At 40.4% G+C, this 18,975-nt stretch overlaps 4 protein-coding genes and 1 non-coding gene across 6 annotated transcripts; 3 read left to right on the top strand and 2 right to left on the bottom strand.

Moving 5' to 3' along the window:
* The first annotated feature begins 556 nt into the window (after positions 1–556).
* Positions 557–7,439, top strand: glb1l (galactosidase, beta 1-like). The gene is made up of 16 exons (XM_006788571.3): positions 557–742; positions 1,023–1,192; positions 1,295–1,445; positions 2,377–2,437; positions 2,505–2,599; positions 2,679–2,859; positions 2,949–3,007; positions 3,681–3,802; positions 4,643–4,683; positions 4,826–4,944; positions 5,024–5,098; positions 5,178–5,267; positions 5,387–5,500; positions 5,658–5,789; positions 5,925–6,152; positions 6,835–7,439. The coding sequence occupies exons 1-16, from the start codon at positions 674–676 to the stop codon at positions 7,036–7,038; spliced, it is 1,911 nt and encodes a 636-aa protein (XP_006788634.1). The 5' UTR covers positions 557–673; the 3' UTR covers positions 7,039–7,439.
* Positions 7,195–12,061, bottom strand: ankzf1 (ankyrin repeat and zinc finger peptidyl tRNA hydrolase 1). Of its 2 annotated transcripts, none has more exons than XM_006788570.3 (16): positions 11,740–12,061; positions 11,237–11,381; positions 11,034–11,155; positions 10,859–10,961; positions 10,548–10,759; positions 10,339–10,454; positions 10,060–10,213; positions 9,509–9,731; positions 9,310–9,408; positions 9,020–9,187; positions 8,784–8,915; positions 8,390–8,672; positions 8,164–8,275; positions 7,906–8,073; positions 7,751–7,821; positions 7,195–7,634 (listed from the first exon to the last, which is right to left on the bottom strand). In XM_006788570.3, the coding sequence occupies exons 2-16, from the start codon at positions 11,355–11,357 to the stop codon at positions 7,508–7,510; spliced, it is 2,211 nt and encodes a 736-aa protein (XP_006788633.2). In that variant the 5' UTR covers positions 11,358–11,381; positions 11,740–12,061; the 3' UTR covers positions 7,195–7,507. The 2 variants fall into 2 exon arrangements, with proteins under 2 accessions (XP_006788633.2, XP_006788632.2); XM_006788569.3 differs by having other exon boundaries at positions 8,784–8,930.
* hce2l2 (high choriolytic enzyme 2-like 2) lies at positions 11,820–18,237 on the top strand. Its single transcript, XM_006788568.3, has 8 exons — positions 11,820–11,859; positions 16,856–16,898; positions 16,987–17,049; positions 17,138–17,293; positions 17,394–17,511; positions 17,643–17,821; positions 17,925–18,006; positions 18,108–18,237. The coding sequence occupies exons 1-8, from the start codon at positions 11,824–11,826 to the stop codon at positions 18,235–18,237; spliced, it is 807 nt and encodes a 268-aa protein (XP_006788631.2). The 5' UTR covers positions 11,820–11,823.
* Positions 13,689–16,164, bottom strand: LOC148098279 (uncharacterized). Its single transcript, XM_087829859.1, has 5 exons — positions 16,052–16,164; positions 15,736–15,845; positions 14,049–14,186; positions 13,849–13,970; positions 13,689–13,767 (listed from the first exon to the last, which is right to left on the bottom strand). Exons 1-5 carry the CDS (start codon positions 16,100–16,102, stop codon positions 13,712–13,714), a joined length of 477 nt encoding a protein of 158 aa, XP_087685985.1. The 5' UTR covers positions 16,103–16,164; the 3' UTR covers positions 13,689–13,711.
* On the top strand, positions 16,191–16,263 carry trnak-uuu (transfer RNA lysine (anticodon UUU)). Its single transcript has one exon. It is a non-coding gene; the product is annotated as a tRNA-Lys (tRNA).
* Positions 18,238–18,975: the final 738 nt, after the last annotated feature.

The following is an 18,975-nucleotide window of genomic DNA, read 5'->3' on the forward strand; positions in this document are numbered from 1 at the left end:
CAAAACACAAAGGGAATTGTTCTCAGCCTACATAATGCATAGTATGACAGCATGTTGTTAAAAGCAAGGCGTCATAGGGTGGCTTTGGTGGCAGGATTCCCACTTAGCCTGCACAGTTACAGACTTACATACTTCTATTTTGTCGTTTTTGTGTTTTTTGTATGTTCACATGTGTAAATAACCCCAGCAATGGACAGATATAAACACAGGAATGCAGTAAAGTTATGTTACTTAGCTACTGACATTTCTTTTTATTTAAAATCCTCTGTTTTCTTATTAACTTCCAAGTGTGCTTGACATATTTGGATCAAGATTTAATCTTGTTTATTTTTATTTCATTTATAATTTAAGCATTGAGATATTTATAGTATATTAAATGTCTCAATTTATGAGAAAAATAATAACTACTAGTGAAATTGAGGTCTCACTGATAACGGTGATGACAAAAAGGGGCCTGCCAGAACAGGTTTTGAGGTGAATCGACAGACTTTAGGACCCAGCTGATGACTAAATAAAAATCACGTGGTAGTGCTACTGAAGCGGGGAGGACGTTGACTCAATGCTTCCCCCTGTTAATAATAGACTTGGACTGAGGTGAAAGAAGACTGTATATGTTTGCATCTATAGCTGTTATAGATGTTTTAGGTTTAACCGTCACAGGTAGGCAGCGGACATGGCTGCTGCTGCTGCCTTACTCCTCGCTGCACTGACTCTTGCCTGTTCAGATGTGAGTGGAAATTTGGTAAGAATGAAACTAAAGTTTTTTTTTTTACAGTAGTTCAGTCAGCTGATCTTTCATCCCCCCTCTCTCTACTTCCTTGAAAGATTCGTGCAAACAAAAAAAAAAACTGTAACCTTTTATATGTGCATACATACATAGTTTACCTAAAGATGTTCTCGCAGCATCATTAATATCTGTCCAAGCTGCTACCCAAGTTCAGTCCTTAGAAATATGCAGTGGAAGTTATAGACAGATTATCAGCACTTTGACTCTAATAGCAGTTACCGTGACTATATTGCAGGCCTCTGGAGAGAGATCTTTCTCTATAGACTACAAAAGAAACTGTTTCCTGAAAGATGGGAAGCCTTTTCAGTACATCTCAGGGAGTATCCACTACTCCAGAATCCCACGGTACTACTGGAAGGACCGACTCGCGAAGATGTACATGACTGGACTGAATGCCATCCAAGTGTAAGCCGAACGCATCGCAAACATTTAAATATAAATGTTTTTCAACTGGATTGTTTGTTGGCCTTTATAAACATTGTACATTTACCATGTCTGTATACACAGATATGTGCCCTGGAACTTCCATGAAACAGTACAGGGAGTTCAAAACTTCACAGGAGACAGAGATCTGGAGCATTTTTTGGATCTGGCCAACCAGACAGGTCTGCTGGTCATCCTGCGTCCTGGACCGTACATCTGTGCTGAATGGGAAATGGTGAGAACAGAGGTCATAACATCCACATCCCAAAGGTGCTTTGTTGGATTGAGATATTGAAGTCTGGTGATTGTGGAGAACATTTGAGTACAGTGAACTCAACGCCACCTTATTAAACCACCAGCAGCATTCTGACCTGTTGATACAAGGCAGCATGGATACAAGCATTTATTGTACTTAAACCAAGTTTAGAGCCTACCACCCAGTGTTGCAGCAGAAATCGGTACTCATTAGACCAGGCGGCATTTATCCAATGTTCTGTTTTCCAGTTTTGAACAATCTGCTTATTGTAGCCTCAGTTTCCTGTTCTTAGCTGACAGGCGTGGCACCCGTGTGGTCTTTACATGCCCAACTGCTTAATCTGTGAATCTGTTTTACATGTTCACAGATGTTCTTTGCATACCTTGGTTGTAACATGTGGTTATTTGAGTTACTATTGTCTTCCTATAAGCTTGAAGCAGTCTGGTCATTCTGATGGGCCAGAGAACTGCGGCTTACAGGTAAACTGTAATCATGATTATGGTGTAAAATCAGAGTACATCAGCCTATCTGGCACCAACAACTACGCCACGTTCAAAATCACTTAAATCACCTTTCTTTCCCATTCTGATGACCAGTCTGATTTTCAGTAAGACATTTTCTACGTGTCTACGGGGCTAAATGCATTGTGTTGCTGCTGTGTGATTGGCTGATTAGATATTTGTGTTAATGAGCAGTTGAGCAGGTTCACCTAATGAAGTGGCTGGTGGTATATATTTCTATAACTGTAGTAGGATGCACACACTTTTGTATATTAAAAATACAAAGTTAAAATGTGTGGAGGTATTTTTTTACACTGCTCTCTAAATCCATGTGGTGAGATGAAAGAGGCTGGCTAACCGCATGATTGCCCACGTTTCTGCCTTCATTCCCTTCTAATTTTCTCTTGCAGGGTGGACTGCCTGCCTGGTTACTTCAAAAGCCAAACATCATACTGCGCTCTGCAGACACAGGTAAAACATGCACCTATGACCCTTTTTAAAATGTATTGCTTTATGCCCATTTTCTGTTTTCTCCCAGATTACCTGCAGGCAGTCAGCAACTGGCTTGCTGTTCTCCTCCCCAAAGTGAAACCTTGGCTCTATGTTAACGGGGGAAACATCATTACTGTCCAGGTAGAGTTCTGAGTGGGCTATAAAGCTTTTTAAGAGTTAGTGTATTATTGTATTTGAAAATATACAATCTTAACTGCAGGTTGAGAATGAATATGGGAGTTACTACAGCTGTGACTACAACTACATGCGTCACCTGCGCACTCTCTTCCGCTTCTTTCTGGGCGAGGACGTCATCCTGTTCACCACTGATGGAAACACAAACAAGGAAATGATATGTGGGACTCTGGAAGGATTATATGCCACAATAGACTTTGGGACAGGTTGGTATTGTGTGTCGGTGTCCAAAGATAAAACATAATCTTTTTGTTCTTTTAGAGATCGTTGTTATTTCTACGTGTTCTTTTCTCAGACACCAACATCACTGAAGCCTTCGCCCGGCAACGACGATTTGAACCTCGAGGACCCCTGGTTTGTTACATATCTATTCACTAAACATAATCCTAACAAGCAGGGGCTGAATATACACAATACACACTCACTGGCCATTTTATTATGTACACCTGTGTATTCTAATGACATTCAATACGATTAAAAAAGCTGCGGAAAAAAATTCTGATGTTCACAGTGGGTGGTGGTGCATTACTAATCAGTTATTTTTTTAAAACGGAAAAGCTGAGCTCTATACCTTTCTTCCTGGATACACTTAGAGTAGCTTTGCATGATTCACAGTTCAAAATAATCCTTATGAATCTTTCAGGGTGTTTCTCCATCACCTTCTAAAACAAATCTTTTTTAGGTGCATCTCGTTCTGGACGACTTCCCCTTTAACAACTTTCTTTTTGGTTTTCTTTGTCTTAAAGGTCGCCTTTCATACAAAGACAAACCTCATAATAGGCTCAGCTAGAACAGCTATCTTACATGACCAGCAGGGGTGGAGTCAAAGCAGTTAGAGAAAAGAAAGGCACAGTGAGGTGGACACAATATTTGAATGCAATGCAATCATGTGCACCACTTCCACCACCTGCTATTATGTCAATAATGTACTATAGTTAAAACCTCTTTCACCAATAAAAATGAATTTGTGGCAGACCGTATGATTTCACAGGTATATGTGATAAAACTGTTTTAAATTACGTTGCAGGTGAACTCAGAGTTTTACACTGGCTGGTTGGATCACTGGGGAGATCAGCATGCTGTGGTTAATGCTCAGAAGGTCAGCAGAGTGCTAGGAGAAATGCTAACCATGGGGGCCAACGTCAACATGTATGTCTCTGTAGAAACACATTCAAATAATAAAACTGTGTTAGTATACCAATGTAAAAGCCTGATCCAACAACCACATCAACTGGTTTATTTTCCCAGCTTATGAGCTTACCTGCAGTAAGTCAGTGGCATTTAACAAAGAGTCATGTTTGAAGATGAGGATTTTCATACATCTCTTTTAAATTACAGCGTAAGGCCACTGTCCATTTACAGCTACTCATTTCCTACTTCATACCTTTGTCCTTATACCATACTAGAGAACCTTTGCATGATCCAGAGTTCAAAATATTCCTTATTTACTTGAATTTACTGAAACAGGAGGTAGGTAGGAAATCTGTGATCACAGCCAGAGCTGTGCCTGATGGAGGGATTCCCACTCATATTATACAAATCCAAGACTAGCCTTTGGCTCAAAAGTGTTACACTGATCACACATTAGAATCTTTAACACGGTGTGGCATGACAGGCCTCCTTTTTTGAAATGTTCGAACTGAATCAAGCTGACAGACAGACATATGAAGAGGTAGATACTTTTACTGCCACCAGTTTTATTCTAAAATGGGCATTGGTGTACCCTTCTTCTTTCCAATGTCAGCTGGAATGGGCTACAACCTGACTGTGACCCTGTGGGGATAAGCAGTTAAGAAAATGGACGGATTATGTTTTCTTATAGTTTTTGGATAAGCTAGGTAAATTTGGCTAAAAGGACATCACAGTGCCACTCTAATCAATGTAATGATCGTTGGGATCCTTTAATTGGATTAAATAAAAGCCAGCAACCTCATCCTTTAAGACACCTCTAATTTCCTCTGATATTACACTCTACCTCTTTCTTCTCAGGTACATGTTTGAAGGAGGAACAAACTTTGGCTACTGGAATGGTAACTTATTGACATAATCTCAGTATTCATTCATTCATTGTCTCAGTGCCAGATTATATCACAGTTTTCATGTTTTAGAGGCAGATAAAAGCGCAGTTTGCAGTTTAGTGGTCTCTAGTAACGCTCTATTGTTCTCACTAAGGTGCTGATCATGACACCAGGTTTCGCTCAGTTGTCACAAGTTATGATTACGACGCCCCGCTGACTGAGGCAGGAGACCCCACAGAGAAGCTCTTGGCTATTAGAGATGTCATAAAGCAGGTAGAACTGATTGAACAGCCACCTGCTAAGGCTGATGTCCTGATTAATGCATCATTAATTCATCACCATTTCTCATCAGTTTAGAGAGATTCCCTCTGGCCCCATGCCACCAGCAACTCCCAAGTTTGTCTATGGCTTTGTGACCCTGCAAAAGGTAGGATCATTTCATTAATCCCAATGTTAAGAAATATTTTTAAAAATGTTCAAAACTCAAAAAAGTGTCACTTTAACAGGTTGGGGACATTAGTGGCCTGTTGAACACCCTTTCACCTCTGGGACCAATCAAATCTCAGTATCCTATTACGTTTGAAGAGGTGAAACAGGTATGGGGTGTCTGAGGGAAACAGTGGGGAGAGCATTATTGTAGAAACAGTGTAACTCTTGAACCATGGAGAACTTCTAGACTGTTGTGTCTGCAACTTGTGTTGTCTATTGTGTTCAGTACTATGGATACGTGCTATATCGGACCACGCTGCCGCAAAACCTCTCAGAGCCCACACCACTTATCTCTCCACTGAATGGGGTTCATGACCGTGCATATGTGTCCGTCAATGGGGTAAGGCCTGACTGTGAACTTTTGTTGAGGTCCTCGTCAGGGGAAAAACATTGTAGGTTAAATCTGAGCTTGTTTGTCTGCGTCAAATTATAAAGTTTCAAATATAAAGGATGTTGTATCCGTTCATGCTTTTGGAAACATACAACTGTTTGAACAGGTTTTCCAGGGCCTGTTAGAGAGAGACACTGTGCTGGTGATGAATGTCACGGGACAGCAGGGGGACACACTGGACATCCTCGTAGAGAACATGGGCAGGGTTAACTTTGGCAGCAAGATCAATGACTACAAGGCAAGGCAATTAATAGAGCAAGCAAGCAGAGGACAAGCATTTAAAAACAAACATTTCCCTGCAGCTGTTTGGAAGTTGCAGCAAGTAAAACCATGGACTACGGGTTTTAACTGGTAAATATTGTGTGAATTTCAGGGCCTGTTGAGCAACTTGATCCTGGGTAAAGATGTTCTGACTGACTGGAAGATTTACCCTTTGGACATTGACGGAGCCGTTACTGGTGGATGGCCTCACGCCAACAGCAGAAAGTCTGACCCTGCTCCTCGGAGAGAACCTACACGCGGACCAACCTTCTACATGGGGACTTTGCAGCCCAACGGCTTAGCATGGGACACTTTCCTCAAGCTCAATGAATGGACTAAGGTAATGCTGACTATATTTTGGGACATTCTGGATCTGGCAGACTTTATTCTTTTGTTCATTTACCCCACGTTTCTAGCAAGGAATAAAATTGTCACGGTTCTGGGTCCGTTGGACCCAGTATTTTGAGTTTATTATGTTTTGGTTTAATTTTGCATCATGGATTGTTTTCTTGTTCTCTTGTTGTGATTGTGATTATTATTATTATTAGAGTTTTATGTTTCTGTTATCCATGTTTTAGGAATTGTGGTTTCATGTATAGTTCAGTTCCATTTGTCATTTTCTGTCTCTGTGTTGAGTCAGTGTCTCTGAGTTGTGATTCATGTTTCCTGTTTTATTGTGAAAGTCTTTGTCTTATGTTAGTGTGTGCAGCTTTGTTCCCCCTGTCTCATTAGCCCTGGTCTCTCCCAGCTGTGTCTCCCTCCTGTTGCCGATTCCCTCGTTACTACCTTGTGTATATAAACCCTGTGTTTTCCCGTGCTCGGTGTTGCGTCGTACCCTCAGAATTATGCCTGTGTGTTCAGTTCAGTTCATGTTTTCGTTTATCACCAGCAATAAAGCTAAGGTTCTCAGTTTCAATTCAGTCTCAGAGTCTCGCATTTGGATCCTCCTCTCCATCCGCCTGCACACAGAGCCCTGACAAAAATAACTGTATTCTTTTGGATGTTTGTTTTTCCTTCATCAGGGTCAGGTTTGGATTAATGGTGTGAACCTGGGACGATACTGGCCAGCCAGAGGGCCTCAGCAGACTGTCTATGTCCCTGGACCCCTGCTTAGCACCACCCTGCCCAACAACATCACAGTGCTGGAGCTGGAAGGAGCTCCAGGACACTCGAGGGTTCTTTTTATGGACCGACCTCAGCTCAACATCACGCCTAAAAAGCTTTGACGGAGCCCACTGAGTTTCGAAGTATAACATTTTCTTCACATTGCAGCTCTAAAAATAATTATCAGTCTGACTGAAGCACAATAGTACTCAGAACAAATGATCTCACCTGAAGGAGCTGCTACACAACAGTATTTCTATGGCATATGAGACACAATCTGATGTCAGCAGTTTTAATTTTTGACACAGAAACACTAAACATTTAATTACTTGCTGTTACAATAATCACCAGGCCTGTGCAAAAGAAATATATGCTGACTGTTGTTTTTAATTATTGCTTTTCTTTTTGCCCGATTACAGATGCTGTAAATAAATTGTACATTGATTTTATTACATACAGTATATGTATCCGAGTGTCTAAAATCACCTGCAACAATAAAATTAAGGCAAGTCAAAGTCTTAAAGAGCCAAATTAACCAGTACTTTTAATGAGGTAGACTCCTCTCCAAGTAAAATAGTTCCTAGATGGACACTAGGTCTTTCCTGGAGGAGCGTTTGCTTTCCGATGCGCTTGAACACAGCGGGGAGTGCAAAATGAATAATCCAGGTACTGAAAAGGGATCTTCCCAAGCAGAGACTCTCCACACAACCAGCACCTCCTGTTGACAAAGACAAACCCACAGCAGAGTCACGCTGTATTTCAGTGCAGCTTTTAAATAACTTGCTATTACATTATGCATTAGCTCAGCGAGAGGATGGCTCTTGAGAGACGTACTTGATATTAGAGATGCTGGCCCCTGTTGCAGCAACTTGCGCTGCAAATCTCTTCTCTGCTGCCAGAGCTCTCTATAATCAATAAGCCAAAGATGAACATTTCCAAAAAACAGCCTTTTACAAGGAATCAGCTGCAGAGCTTTAGCAGTAACCTACCTTTTCACGATCAGTCAGAGATACAAAGTGCTTCTTTTCCTCTGCCTCCAGCTCTTGTTTCTTCTTTTCCTCTTTCTGCTCTTTTTCTCGCTGTTTTTTCTGGGCCTTCTGAGCCTTTTTCTTTTCCATCTTTTTCAGTTCAATCTCTGCCGTCAGCGGCCCGGGGATCTTTAATTGCACAGGAGTAAGACACTTAGTCAAATTACCAGCATGCGTTTAATGCAATACATGTTCAAAGGTGCACAAGTTTAACCTTACCTGGGCCTTGCTGTAGTCGTATTTGTCGGGATTATCCCCCATATATTTCCGAAAGACGTTTCTTGTGTCTTTGTCAGGGGCGACGATGTACGGTGTTTGCCCTTTATTATCCCTATAAAGGAATAATGTAGAGATGGTAATTAAACCTGGGCAAGGTTTCACTGTGTTCACTTCAGCTGCTACACAATCGCACTTTTACAACGCTTGACAATAATATTCTTTATACCTGCAAGAGGGGTCTGCTCCTTCATCTAGGAGGAGGCCGATCACTGCCTTTTGTGCAGCAGCAGTGGCAACATGCAGTAATGTGAACCCTGAAGCATCAATGGGTTTATTGAGGAGAGTATGAGGACTTGAGCCATCAGAAAGTTTGCTCTCCAAATGCTCTTGACCCTCTGACTTTTCCACAGGGAGCTGGAGGAGTGTGCGCAGAGCTTCCACATCCCCAACCTTGCAGGCAGTAAAGAGTGCATCCCTGAGGCTATACTCACACGACTCTTCAACAACATCTACAAAGAAAGAAAGCTTAATGTTGAGTTTTCACACTTGAAAACAATGCATTACACAGCTTTTGCAAGACTGAGAAACAAGTGGAAAAACAGATTTAAACCCCTACTCACCATCCACTTGTTTCTTGCTCTGTAACTTCCTTTTCCTCTTGCTCTTTGACTGCACTTCTTGAGGGAGATCTTCTACTGGTGTAGCCTCTGGCAGTTCCTCTTCTTTACCTTCTGCTTCTATGCTCTTTGGATCTGTCCCAAATGAATCTAGTATTTCATAAATTTTGCAGAACAATTGAGTAATAAACTAGCACGCCTTGGATTCCACCTGTGATGAGATAGTTGATCGGATCTACCTTCAATTGGAATTTTAGCTTCCTCCTTCTTTCGTCTCCTCCTCCTTTTGTGCCTGGAGGGATGGATTTCACACTCCCTGAGGTCCAGTGTTCCTAATGTCATTTCCACCATCTCCAGCTGGATCTCCCCACACTCTTCTTCATCAGTGCTTTCGCGGTTTTCTTCAGCTGATGCAAGCAATAAATTTGCAGTCAAGTTTACTAAGCTTAACATTATTATTTGATGCTATAGTTTATCCACCGAGGTCAACAGAAAGCTTACAGACCATGTTTAAACATCTTAAACCTACCTTTCTCTTGATCTGCGTTTAGTTCTGCTGTGGGTTTAACAGCTTTTTTCCACACCTTTTTAGTTGGACTGAAGACTGCAGAAATGTCTGTGTCTTTCACTGAAAAAAAAGATATTACTGATTGTGCGATAAATACACCTTAGCTGCATAAACATGTGCAGAAGACGTGTTATTATTTCAAGCACTTCATGCTTCTTACCATACACATGAACAGTAGAAAGGACCTCATGTACCCTCTGTACCTCTCGAAATGTTGCCCTGCGTGTTGCAAAGGGGATTGTGCAGATCCTGGGATCTTTTTTATCAAGGGGACCTCCTCGACCACCAAAAAAGATAGTTTTGTTGTAGCTGGGAGCTCGTATGAATATTTTAGAGGCCCCTTTCAAGTGTTCAGCCCAGGTTACAAGAAGGTCCTGAATGTCCTGCAAAAAGTAAAAAAAATAATAATAATAATTTAAATAAAAATCCAGGTTAACAAAATAAATAAATAAAACAGAATACTACGTCATCCTATGAGTGAGGCAGAGAATTTAACCACATAGCCAAAACTAAACTTGGCTCCATGGCTACACTACCACAGACTTAAAAAAGTGCACAATCTATTCTTGGAGGAGAAAAACTAGTGAATCAGCCAAAGGAATCTTGAGCTTTTATAGCCACTGTTTGAAAAACATCAACCAAACTTTATAAAGAAGAACAGATAAGACATGGCTTTCACTCAAAAGGCGATCTGATGGAGCGCAGTATGACCTTGACTAGCGCCGCCTCATTGTGTCGTCGCAGTGCAGCTCCTGCAGATTTTGGTGCGTGACTGCGGTTCTGAGAATCTCGGAGTCCCTGGGCAGTGCCTCGTTTTGCTCGCACTGTGTATCGGTGGAAGGTCTTGTGCAGAAGGACTTGTTGTCTGGAACATAAAATACATTGTGCTGGACGTTTCACATCTCTGTGAATCGGCTGTGTTGTTGTGCTTTAAATTTCAGCCATGATGTGTAATATGAAAGCATACAAAGCAGGGAAATAAAAAATTACCCTTCAAATACAGCACCAGCAAAATGACCTCCACCAGTCATGAGAATGACCCACGCAGTCTTCTTTGTTATAGCTTTCAGAGAGGATCCTGCATCGTGTTCGTCATCCAACTGAAACTTTTCAGGAAAAATGACAAAATATTAAATTATATAAATGTAAAGTGTTTTTTTTTTAAAACAGATTATAGATTTCATTGGACTGATCCTCACCTTTCCCTCAAGTATGCAGCGGTAGACTAACAGATAATCTCCCACTGAGTTCTGGAAAACCAACTTGCTGGAGAGCCGACCAGCTGTTAAAGGAGTTTCACCTGAGCTCTCCATGTCTTTGTCAGAGACCGTTCTGCTTTTAACTCCAGCATTGCTGTCCGAGTCTTCGTCCTCTGAATCGGACTCTGAGCCCGAGATACTTGATAAGTCTCCTGTAAAGTGACAACAATAGGTCAGCTGTTCCAACTGCTTCAGACCTTTTTTTCCTAGTTAAACTCCATCTTAGATGTGTATTACTCCAGTTTCCTCACCTGCACCCGTCTTCCTCTCAAACTCCTCCGCTGTGAGGGGCGGCAACATGGCCATCTTTTGTCTCAAGTTGAACCGATGCCAGTCAAGCTTGTAGTGCTCCCTCTGCAACACAAAGTGTGTGTTCAGGCACCGGTTCTCAATGCATGAACAGATTGTAGAGTACTGCGTGGTTACCTGCTCCTCGCGGTTAATAAAGGGACATCTGCAGGCTGAACAGACCATCTTCTCAGACACCTCTCTAACCAGGCTGGACTCGCCTTCTTGCCTGTCATCTTCTGCACTTCTATTTTCCACACCTGTGTGAAGAAAAGACATTCAACGACTGAATAAACTGGGCATCTTTTTTTCCTACAACAACATATGTGTTCCATACATACAATCTGAGGCGAGGTCAATAATTACACCCTCCTTCAGGACGGGGTTCACCTCTCTCAATCCAAAAGCCTCATCATTCAAGCACAAATCAAAGATGGAGCGACAATCTTTGCGGGTAGTCATCGTTTGCTGGTTGGTTTATCTCATCTGTCATGGAAAGAAAGAGAAACCTGCTATAAGCTGTAGCTGGCGATCCCCTAAAATAGTGTTTGGCTGGGGCAGATCCACGACAGTTAACTGAACCAGATCATTAACACTTACTCTCCTACACGAATCATAAGAGCAGCTGGAAACAACCTCAAGCCGATATTTATAGTGACAGTTTTGATCTACAAGGCTAACCCAATTTTGCTAATGTAAACATAAGTGTGTGCTCTTTGAACGACACGTTAAGCCACAATCTGTTTAAAACACCGACTCTGTCCACTTCCTTAAACGGGACTTTAAGGACATTACAACTACTAAAAGTTACAATGAACTACTGTGAAAATAGTAAACGACTTACCATAAAAGGAACTGACAAAAAGCCGAGCCAACCTTAGTGTAACATATAATTACGCTGACATTTCTACGGAAGCCCAAGAGCGTCATGAATGCTTCAGCGAGTGGCGTTCAAAGACCAAAGGTTGTAAATTAGCCGATCTTTCCTTTCAAACTGCTTTCACCGCGTTTTAGCAACATGCATATATCACTGCTGACATTTCCACGACAGATTACACTATTTATTCAGTTTATACACAAGTTTTCTTTATAATTACTAATAGTTTACAAACGTAGCCCACCAGTACTTAAACAAAAGTACTGATGGAACTTAAAACGCTAGTTTGTGTTTTAAGAATAAACAAACAAAGTTGACTCTAAATTACATAAAACAGTTAGTCGAGTTAATCTGCCCGATTAATGGTAAAATGCGCTTACAGACACTTTATTAAGTACACATTTTGAACCGATCATTGACTAGGTATAATCATAATTAATCGGCCAATCACATGAGACCAACTACATCTAGATACGTTTCAAAAACCATCCAGTGAGCGTCAGTCTTCTGTAAGAAAATGCCTTGCTGATACCTGATGTTAAAGGAGAAACGCCAAATTGATTCAAGCTAATAGCAAAGCAATGATAACTCAAATAATGACTGGTTACAACCAAGGTGTGCTAAGAACAGTAAACTAAAAATAGTTTGTACAGGATAATCAAAATTCTGCTGCAGCATCTGGATATTAGGGACAACCAGAACTTGCTGTAAACAACACAAAGAGCTGTTTGTTAGCCCAAAGTGTCAGCCCTTGTTTCTGAACCAAAAACAAAAATCCTGCTCAGTACAAAAAAAAAGGAAAAGAATTCCTTTCACTGTCTGTTTTTTTTATAGACAGCATTTCCTGAAGAACATATAGTGTGACTGTTGAATGATTTTGCAGCTTGCTCTCAGCTGTGGCAGCCTGGTTGCAGCTGCTGAAGCTGTCATCAGCATGTGCATTTAACCAGCTAAGGAACTTAGGATTGAACATGTGTTTGCTATAAGTGAGAGCATGTGGAGAGTGTGAAAGTTTTTCCAGCATTACAGTTTTGTAACTGCATGGAAGCTGGCTTCTGCCACTGAAAAAGAAATTGGATCCATAAGTCAAAATTTCGGGTTACCAAAGTGAACGTCTGAGAAAATAACTTTAATTTTAAAGTTATTCTCAAATTTTTGATATAATAACTTCAATTTATTACCTATGGATGCAAAAACTTTTTTTTCCAGTCATGGAAACGAGCCTCCAAGATTGCCTTGTTGATTATCTGTGCAACAACATACAGTAATGTATTATATATTAAGAAAAACAGAAAGATATTGTATCTACTATGTAAGTTGCCCGCTGGATTTATGTAAACTACAAAATTCGGGGTTGCAAAACCTTAGTTATGAAGTAGGAAATCCGAGGTTTTTTTTAGATTTTGTTTGCAGTCACAGGTCAGAAAGTTGAGCTGTCAATGCATCCAGGATTACAGCAGTTCAAACTGACCCAACCACACCCTCATCAGTTTGCTAGATGATGGAAGAAAGAAACATGCCATCCAGACATGATATCTTTGGGTTTTAATGAAGACTAGATGAAATGGGAAAAATAGGGAATAAAGGTTTTGTTTTTGCAAAATATTGCAAATGGCTGACAGTGTGTCAATTCTGTCATCACTGAAATCTCATGAGAAATTTTAATCTCCTCCATACTGTAACTGAGATAAGCATAAACATTTTGCAATATTTGTCATCTTATTTAATCACTGCATAGAGAAGGTCGACCATTTGTGACTATGTGAAGCACCCGAGTAATGAGAAGCTTTGGAGATATTCACTGCAGAATCATCCCCTTTACTGTTATTTAAGAAACAATAAAATACATTTAAAAGATAAAAATGATTATTTTATTAGCTGTCAAAAATACTTATATACACTTTATTGTACTTATTAAAATAACAGTGTTTGTAAGTCACTACGTCGTGTGATTTCTCTCCAACTTGTAGGTTGACCCAGGGAGCAAAGCTTGACCTGTTGACAGAGAGAGAGCACGTTTATCTCCATGTCTGTATACAGTAAATTCTGTAGGTATTCTGTGAGTGATCCCCATACCCGCCGAATAACGATCCTCAACCTCTTCTAGCTGCTGTTTCACCTCCAGGATTTCAGCAAGAAGCTGGCTTGCCTTAATGCTGGCACTGTCACTCTGGTCCTGCAAACTGAGCCTTTCACTCCTGAAATATATAAAATATATATTGTAGGTTTGCACATGTCGCGTCTGCTTCGGTTTTGCCCACAGCACTTCGGAATACCTGTCTGGAGAGCTTTGGCTATTTAGTTGTTCAAAGAGATCCATCTCACTTTGGAGCAGATGACCCAGTTGTTGCAGTGCATTAACAATTTCGCTTTTTTCCATCATTAAATCCACTCTCCGTTCAGTTTCTCTCGTACTGCGAAAGACAGCAGAATACATTATGTAAGGGCTACACATTTAGAAACAAAGGCAAACATCACGCCTGGTTATGCATAATTAACTGTTTGACTAAATCTAAATGAACAGTAGGTAATTATATCTTTTTTACGTTAACTTATTATTTTTAAATAATTATTGATTGTTCAGTGTAAGGGCTTTGGGATGAAGACACTGTTAGCAATTAGATGGTCACTGTCTGAACTCTCCCAGAAAGGCTCGATTGCGCAACCAAAACAGAATGAGCATACAGTTGTCCACTGCTTTTGACAACCAGAGCATCTGTGGAAATATTACCCAACCCTAACTAACTGTACCCTAACTAACTGTACCCTAACTAAAGGGCAAAATACTATATCTTTCAGAAGGTGATCAGTTAAGTTAAGAATAGAAATATCCTTTACTGTCCCTCACTGGAAAAACTTATATTCGAATTCAAGTTCAAGGTGTGTTTGTATTTCAAATTAATACAAGAAATTAATCTTTATTCAAGACAAACTAATTAAACTTTTTTTTTTTTCTTTTTTTTTTTTTAAAAACGCCAGCTGGCTCATGAATGCCGTTCACTAATAGACCTACATGAGGGAAATCTTTGTATGTGTCTTCTATGTTCATCAACAATATTCCTGGAGGAAGAAAAGATGTTAAATAGTTTGGATAAGCACTCCAAGTTAAGACTGGGGAAAGCTAAACGTCACTGATTACTATAAAAAAAAAAGTAAACAAACAAAAAAGGAAAAAAAAAACACCCCAAGCAAGTCTGGATAGTATCTACCTGAAAACGTTTTTTTTTTACTGATCGAAGGAAGAATGGATCCATGCTTTTATGTTGTTTACAGCAGCAGAAATGGCGACCCATCAGACCAGGCGACACTTTTCCAATTTTCTGTTGTTCAATTTTGATGAGCCCACATGAACTGTGTTCTCAGTTTCCTGTTCTTAGCTGACAGGAGTGGGATCTAGTGTGGTCTTCTGCTGCTGTAGCCCATTCTACTTCCAGTTCAACATACTGTGCATTCAGAGATGTATTACTGCATACTTTGGCTGTAATCAGTGGTCATTTTAATTACTGCTGTCAGCTTAAAACAGTCTGGCCATTTTCCTTGACAAGACATGTTCACCCAGAAAACTCAGTGGATTTTCTCTTTTCTTAACCATTATCTGCAAACCCTAGAAATGGCTGAGGTACTCACCAACAGCTGTGCCATTTTCAAAATCACCTCTCTTCCCCATTCTGTGGCTCAGCTTGACCTTGTAACTTGAATACATGCTCAAATGCACGGAGTTTGCCGATTAGATTAGATTGCATGAGGGAGCAGTTCAAGACATGAGGTGTACCTAGACTGGTCGATTAATCTACAGTAACAGCCTGTTGTGCACCTCAGTGCACCCACCGACGATAACTGGTATCACATCACAGGAAGCATTATACGGGTTGAGACAATATCAGGTTTTTTGTACACTTTAAGCGTGACAGGCACCCAATTTAATTGGAAACTAAAGTAAATGGGTGGTGTACATTGAGATACCGTTTAACTATCTCTTCTTCAGTATGCAGTCTTCTCTGTTGGACCTTCTCCAGTTCACGATTGGTTTCTTCGATAGCACGCCGCAGCTCATTAACCTGCTCCTGCGTCTCCTGCAAATTGCAAAGTTTGCATGTCGTAATTCACAGCTAGCCTGCTGGCAAAGATTCAAAGCCTGCTCTGTTAACGAACTGGCATCTTAGTTTGTTAATACTTCTGTTGTTTACTTGATAATTAGTAACTTTAGCATCAGTGTACGTAGCTGCCAGGTAGCTAGTCATGTGCAGGAAGGCTAGCTTACAAAACAGCGTCGACTTACCGCAGAAACTTCGTCCTGTTTTAGAAATGTATGGCCAGAAAATGCGGTCATGCTGGTATTTTCACGTGGAAGAATTCCTACTGGGATGGAAACTCGACTTTTCCTCTTTATAAATACTGCTTCCGGCTGACTTAGCAGAGCCCGGATAGCTCAGTCGGTAGAGCATCAGACTTTTAATCTGAGGGTCCAGGGTTCAAGTCCCTGTTCGGGCGTCAGAATTTTTATTTCTTCTACGTTATCAACAAAAATTTTGCACAACTTAGTAATGATTTAAAATTAGCTGCGTTCATGCATTGCACGTGAACTGATGGTAAGCTTAGTTTCAGTAGAAAGAAAACAGCACTCTTGGTTCATGTACACACCTAAAGCCTAAAATTATACCAAATTTCTGCCAGACATTAAAACCATTTCATTTAAAGCTAGTCATTGATTTTAAGCTGTTATTATACACAGTGAGACCTCACATTATGCCACTGTTGCAGATGTTGTTTATGAAAGAATCAAACTAATTTGGAGATTAGGCTCACTCACAAACAGCTAACACCAGCCCTGTTATTTACTTGAGGTAATTATGGGTATTATCTAAGGACAGCAGTGGGAACACATATAAAGCTAGGTGTTAGTGCATGTCAAATGGTAACACTGAAGACATACCTGACTGGTAAAGATGGAGCAGATTATACTCCTCTGCATGGTTTCTATTTGTCTCTCAGCTGTGCAAGCTCAGGTAAATGTGCTTGGGAACGCTGAATTTAATGAATTCATGAATAGAGCTGTAAATAAATTTGTCTGTGCTTTCTGCAGAAATTTTTGTTCAACCAAAAGTGGGGTCCCGCTGGCTACAAAGGTGCACTCAGTTTCGATTTAATTTAAATTATTACTGTGACTGACGTAAAACTGCACACTCCCTCACTAACTTTTTTTTCTTTTTTAAGAATGGAGAGGGGTCAATGAAGAAACGGCAATGGATAAAATCATTAAAACCAACGAGCTCAAAGGTAAGTTGCACACACTTTACTTGAGGGGTTTTCTTTTGCACATTCCCCAACTTGCTGTTAAAAAACTTTAATTTGATTTCTGCATCAGCTACGCAAATCATCGATGGCGCCGCCACCCTCAGAGAGGGAGATATTGCTGTTTCCTCTGGAAGAGCCCCCAAAATCTGCTTTGCACGGAGCTGCCTGTGGTCCAAATCAGTGGATGGACATGTCTACATTGCATATAACCTCTCACCTGAATACAGTATGTTGTTTTAGCGTTTGAGGCATAAGTACATGCAATGGATTACAGTCTTCTTTTTAATGATGTATGAATTACTCGCCCCTGTTAAACAACTGAACAGATGAAATGGATACAATGCTGATAAAGACAGGAATGGCCAACATAGAGCAAGGTACCTGTGTGCGTTTTGTTCCTCGGACTCACCAGAGAGACTACATCGACATCCAGCCAAAGTCAGGGTGAGAGCTGAAGCGTGGAAAGTTTGATTACATAAAATTCCTTTTGTAAAATGTATTCAGGTTTTGTTTCCTCTCCAGCTGTGAATTCACCACTTGAAGTTACTATTCTGTCCTCTTATGTGTTAATCCAGTTGCTGGTCCTACCTTGGTGCGCGTGGTGGAAGGCAGACTGTGTCTCTCCAGATCCCTAACTGCGTCCAGGTTGGAGTGGTTTCCCATGAATTCATGCACACCTTGGGCTTTGTGCACGAGCAGTCCCGCTTAGATCGGGACAACTATGTCACCATCATGTGGCCAAATATTTCAAGAGGTAATTTTAAAGTGTGCAGGGGTTGGCATTGTGGAAAAAGAATGAAAGCTTTAACTGTATTTCTGCACCGATTTTCAAAACAGAAAATTCATTTTTCCAACAGATCGGTTGAGAAACTTTGAGAAGTTCAGGACTGACACTCTGGGTCTGCCCTATGACTATGGCTCAATTCTGCACTTTGGAAAGTAAGTAAAAAAGGATCTGTTAATCACTCAAAATATTATAATTTACCCCCTTTATTTTAAAATATACTTATAAGCTGATACTTATTTATGTATATGTTTAGATATGCCTACTCCCAGCGTGGGGAAGCAACCATCCTTCCAAAGGACAACAACAACATCCAGCTGGGCCAGGCTTTGTCTCTCAGCCACATTGACAGGCTAAAAATCAACAGACTTTATAATTGTGGTTAGTACCAAATGTCCTGAATGAACTCCTAAACACACTGCACATCACTGTCACAAATGTAATTTCTTTCTGTCTTTCTGTTCAGATGACATGGATGATTAGAGACCCGACTGAATGAAAGTGAACCAGGAGTAAAGGCCAATTTAACAAAACTGCAGTTGAATTATATGAACAGTTTCAATAAAGATTGATTCAAACCTTCTATCAGCAAATCCTTGGTGTACATGAAATTTTGTGCGTTTTAAATTGGATATTTCTCTTTATGTAAAAATATGTCTCACAATAGATAGCCTGGTTTGAAATAGACACGTGGTAATGCACTCAACAGTAATATTACGGATCAATAAGAGATAAAGAGTAATAAAGCAGAGGCAGGGTAATAAGGTATGTGAAGAATCTTAGAACAGGTGACTTGATCACATTAAACAGGAGATCTGAATCTGTTTTAATGAGGAAGGTTAAAGAACAAAGTCTCTGGTAATAAATAGACATGTTCTCTATATTTAAAAATGTGCTACCTTAACTCAAGATGCAGTAGTTTCTTCTGTTTGTCCAATCACCACAAGGGAAGTTTTCATAAAGTGCTGACACATGAGAATCTTCGCTTCGTCACTGCCCTTCAAAATTAGCCCCTTGATAAGAATAGAAGCGATATTTGGAAAAGGATAAAGTTTTGTTTTTATATATTTAACTGTGTGACAAAAAATGACCGTTGCCAAGACAGTTATCATCTGATAGCATAT

This window comes from Neolamprologus brichardi, chromosome 16 (assembly GCF_056152115.1).
Source record: "Neolamprologus brichardi isolate AB-2024 chromosome 16, ASM5615211v1, whole genome shotgun sequence".
In the NCBI taxonomy this organism is placed as follows: domain Eukaryota; kingdom Metazoa; phylum Chordata; class Actinopteri; order Cichliformes; family Cichlidae; genus Neolamprologus; species Neolamprologus brichardi.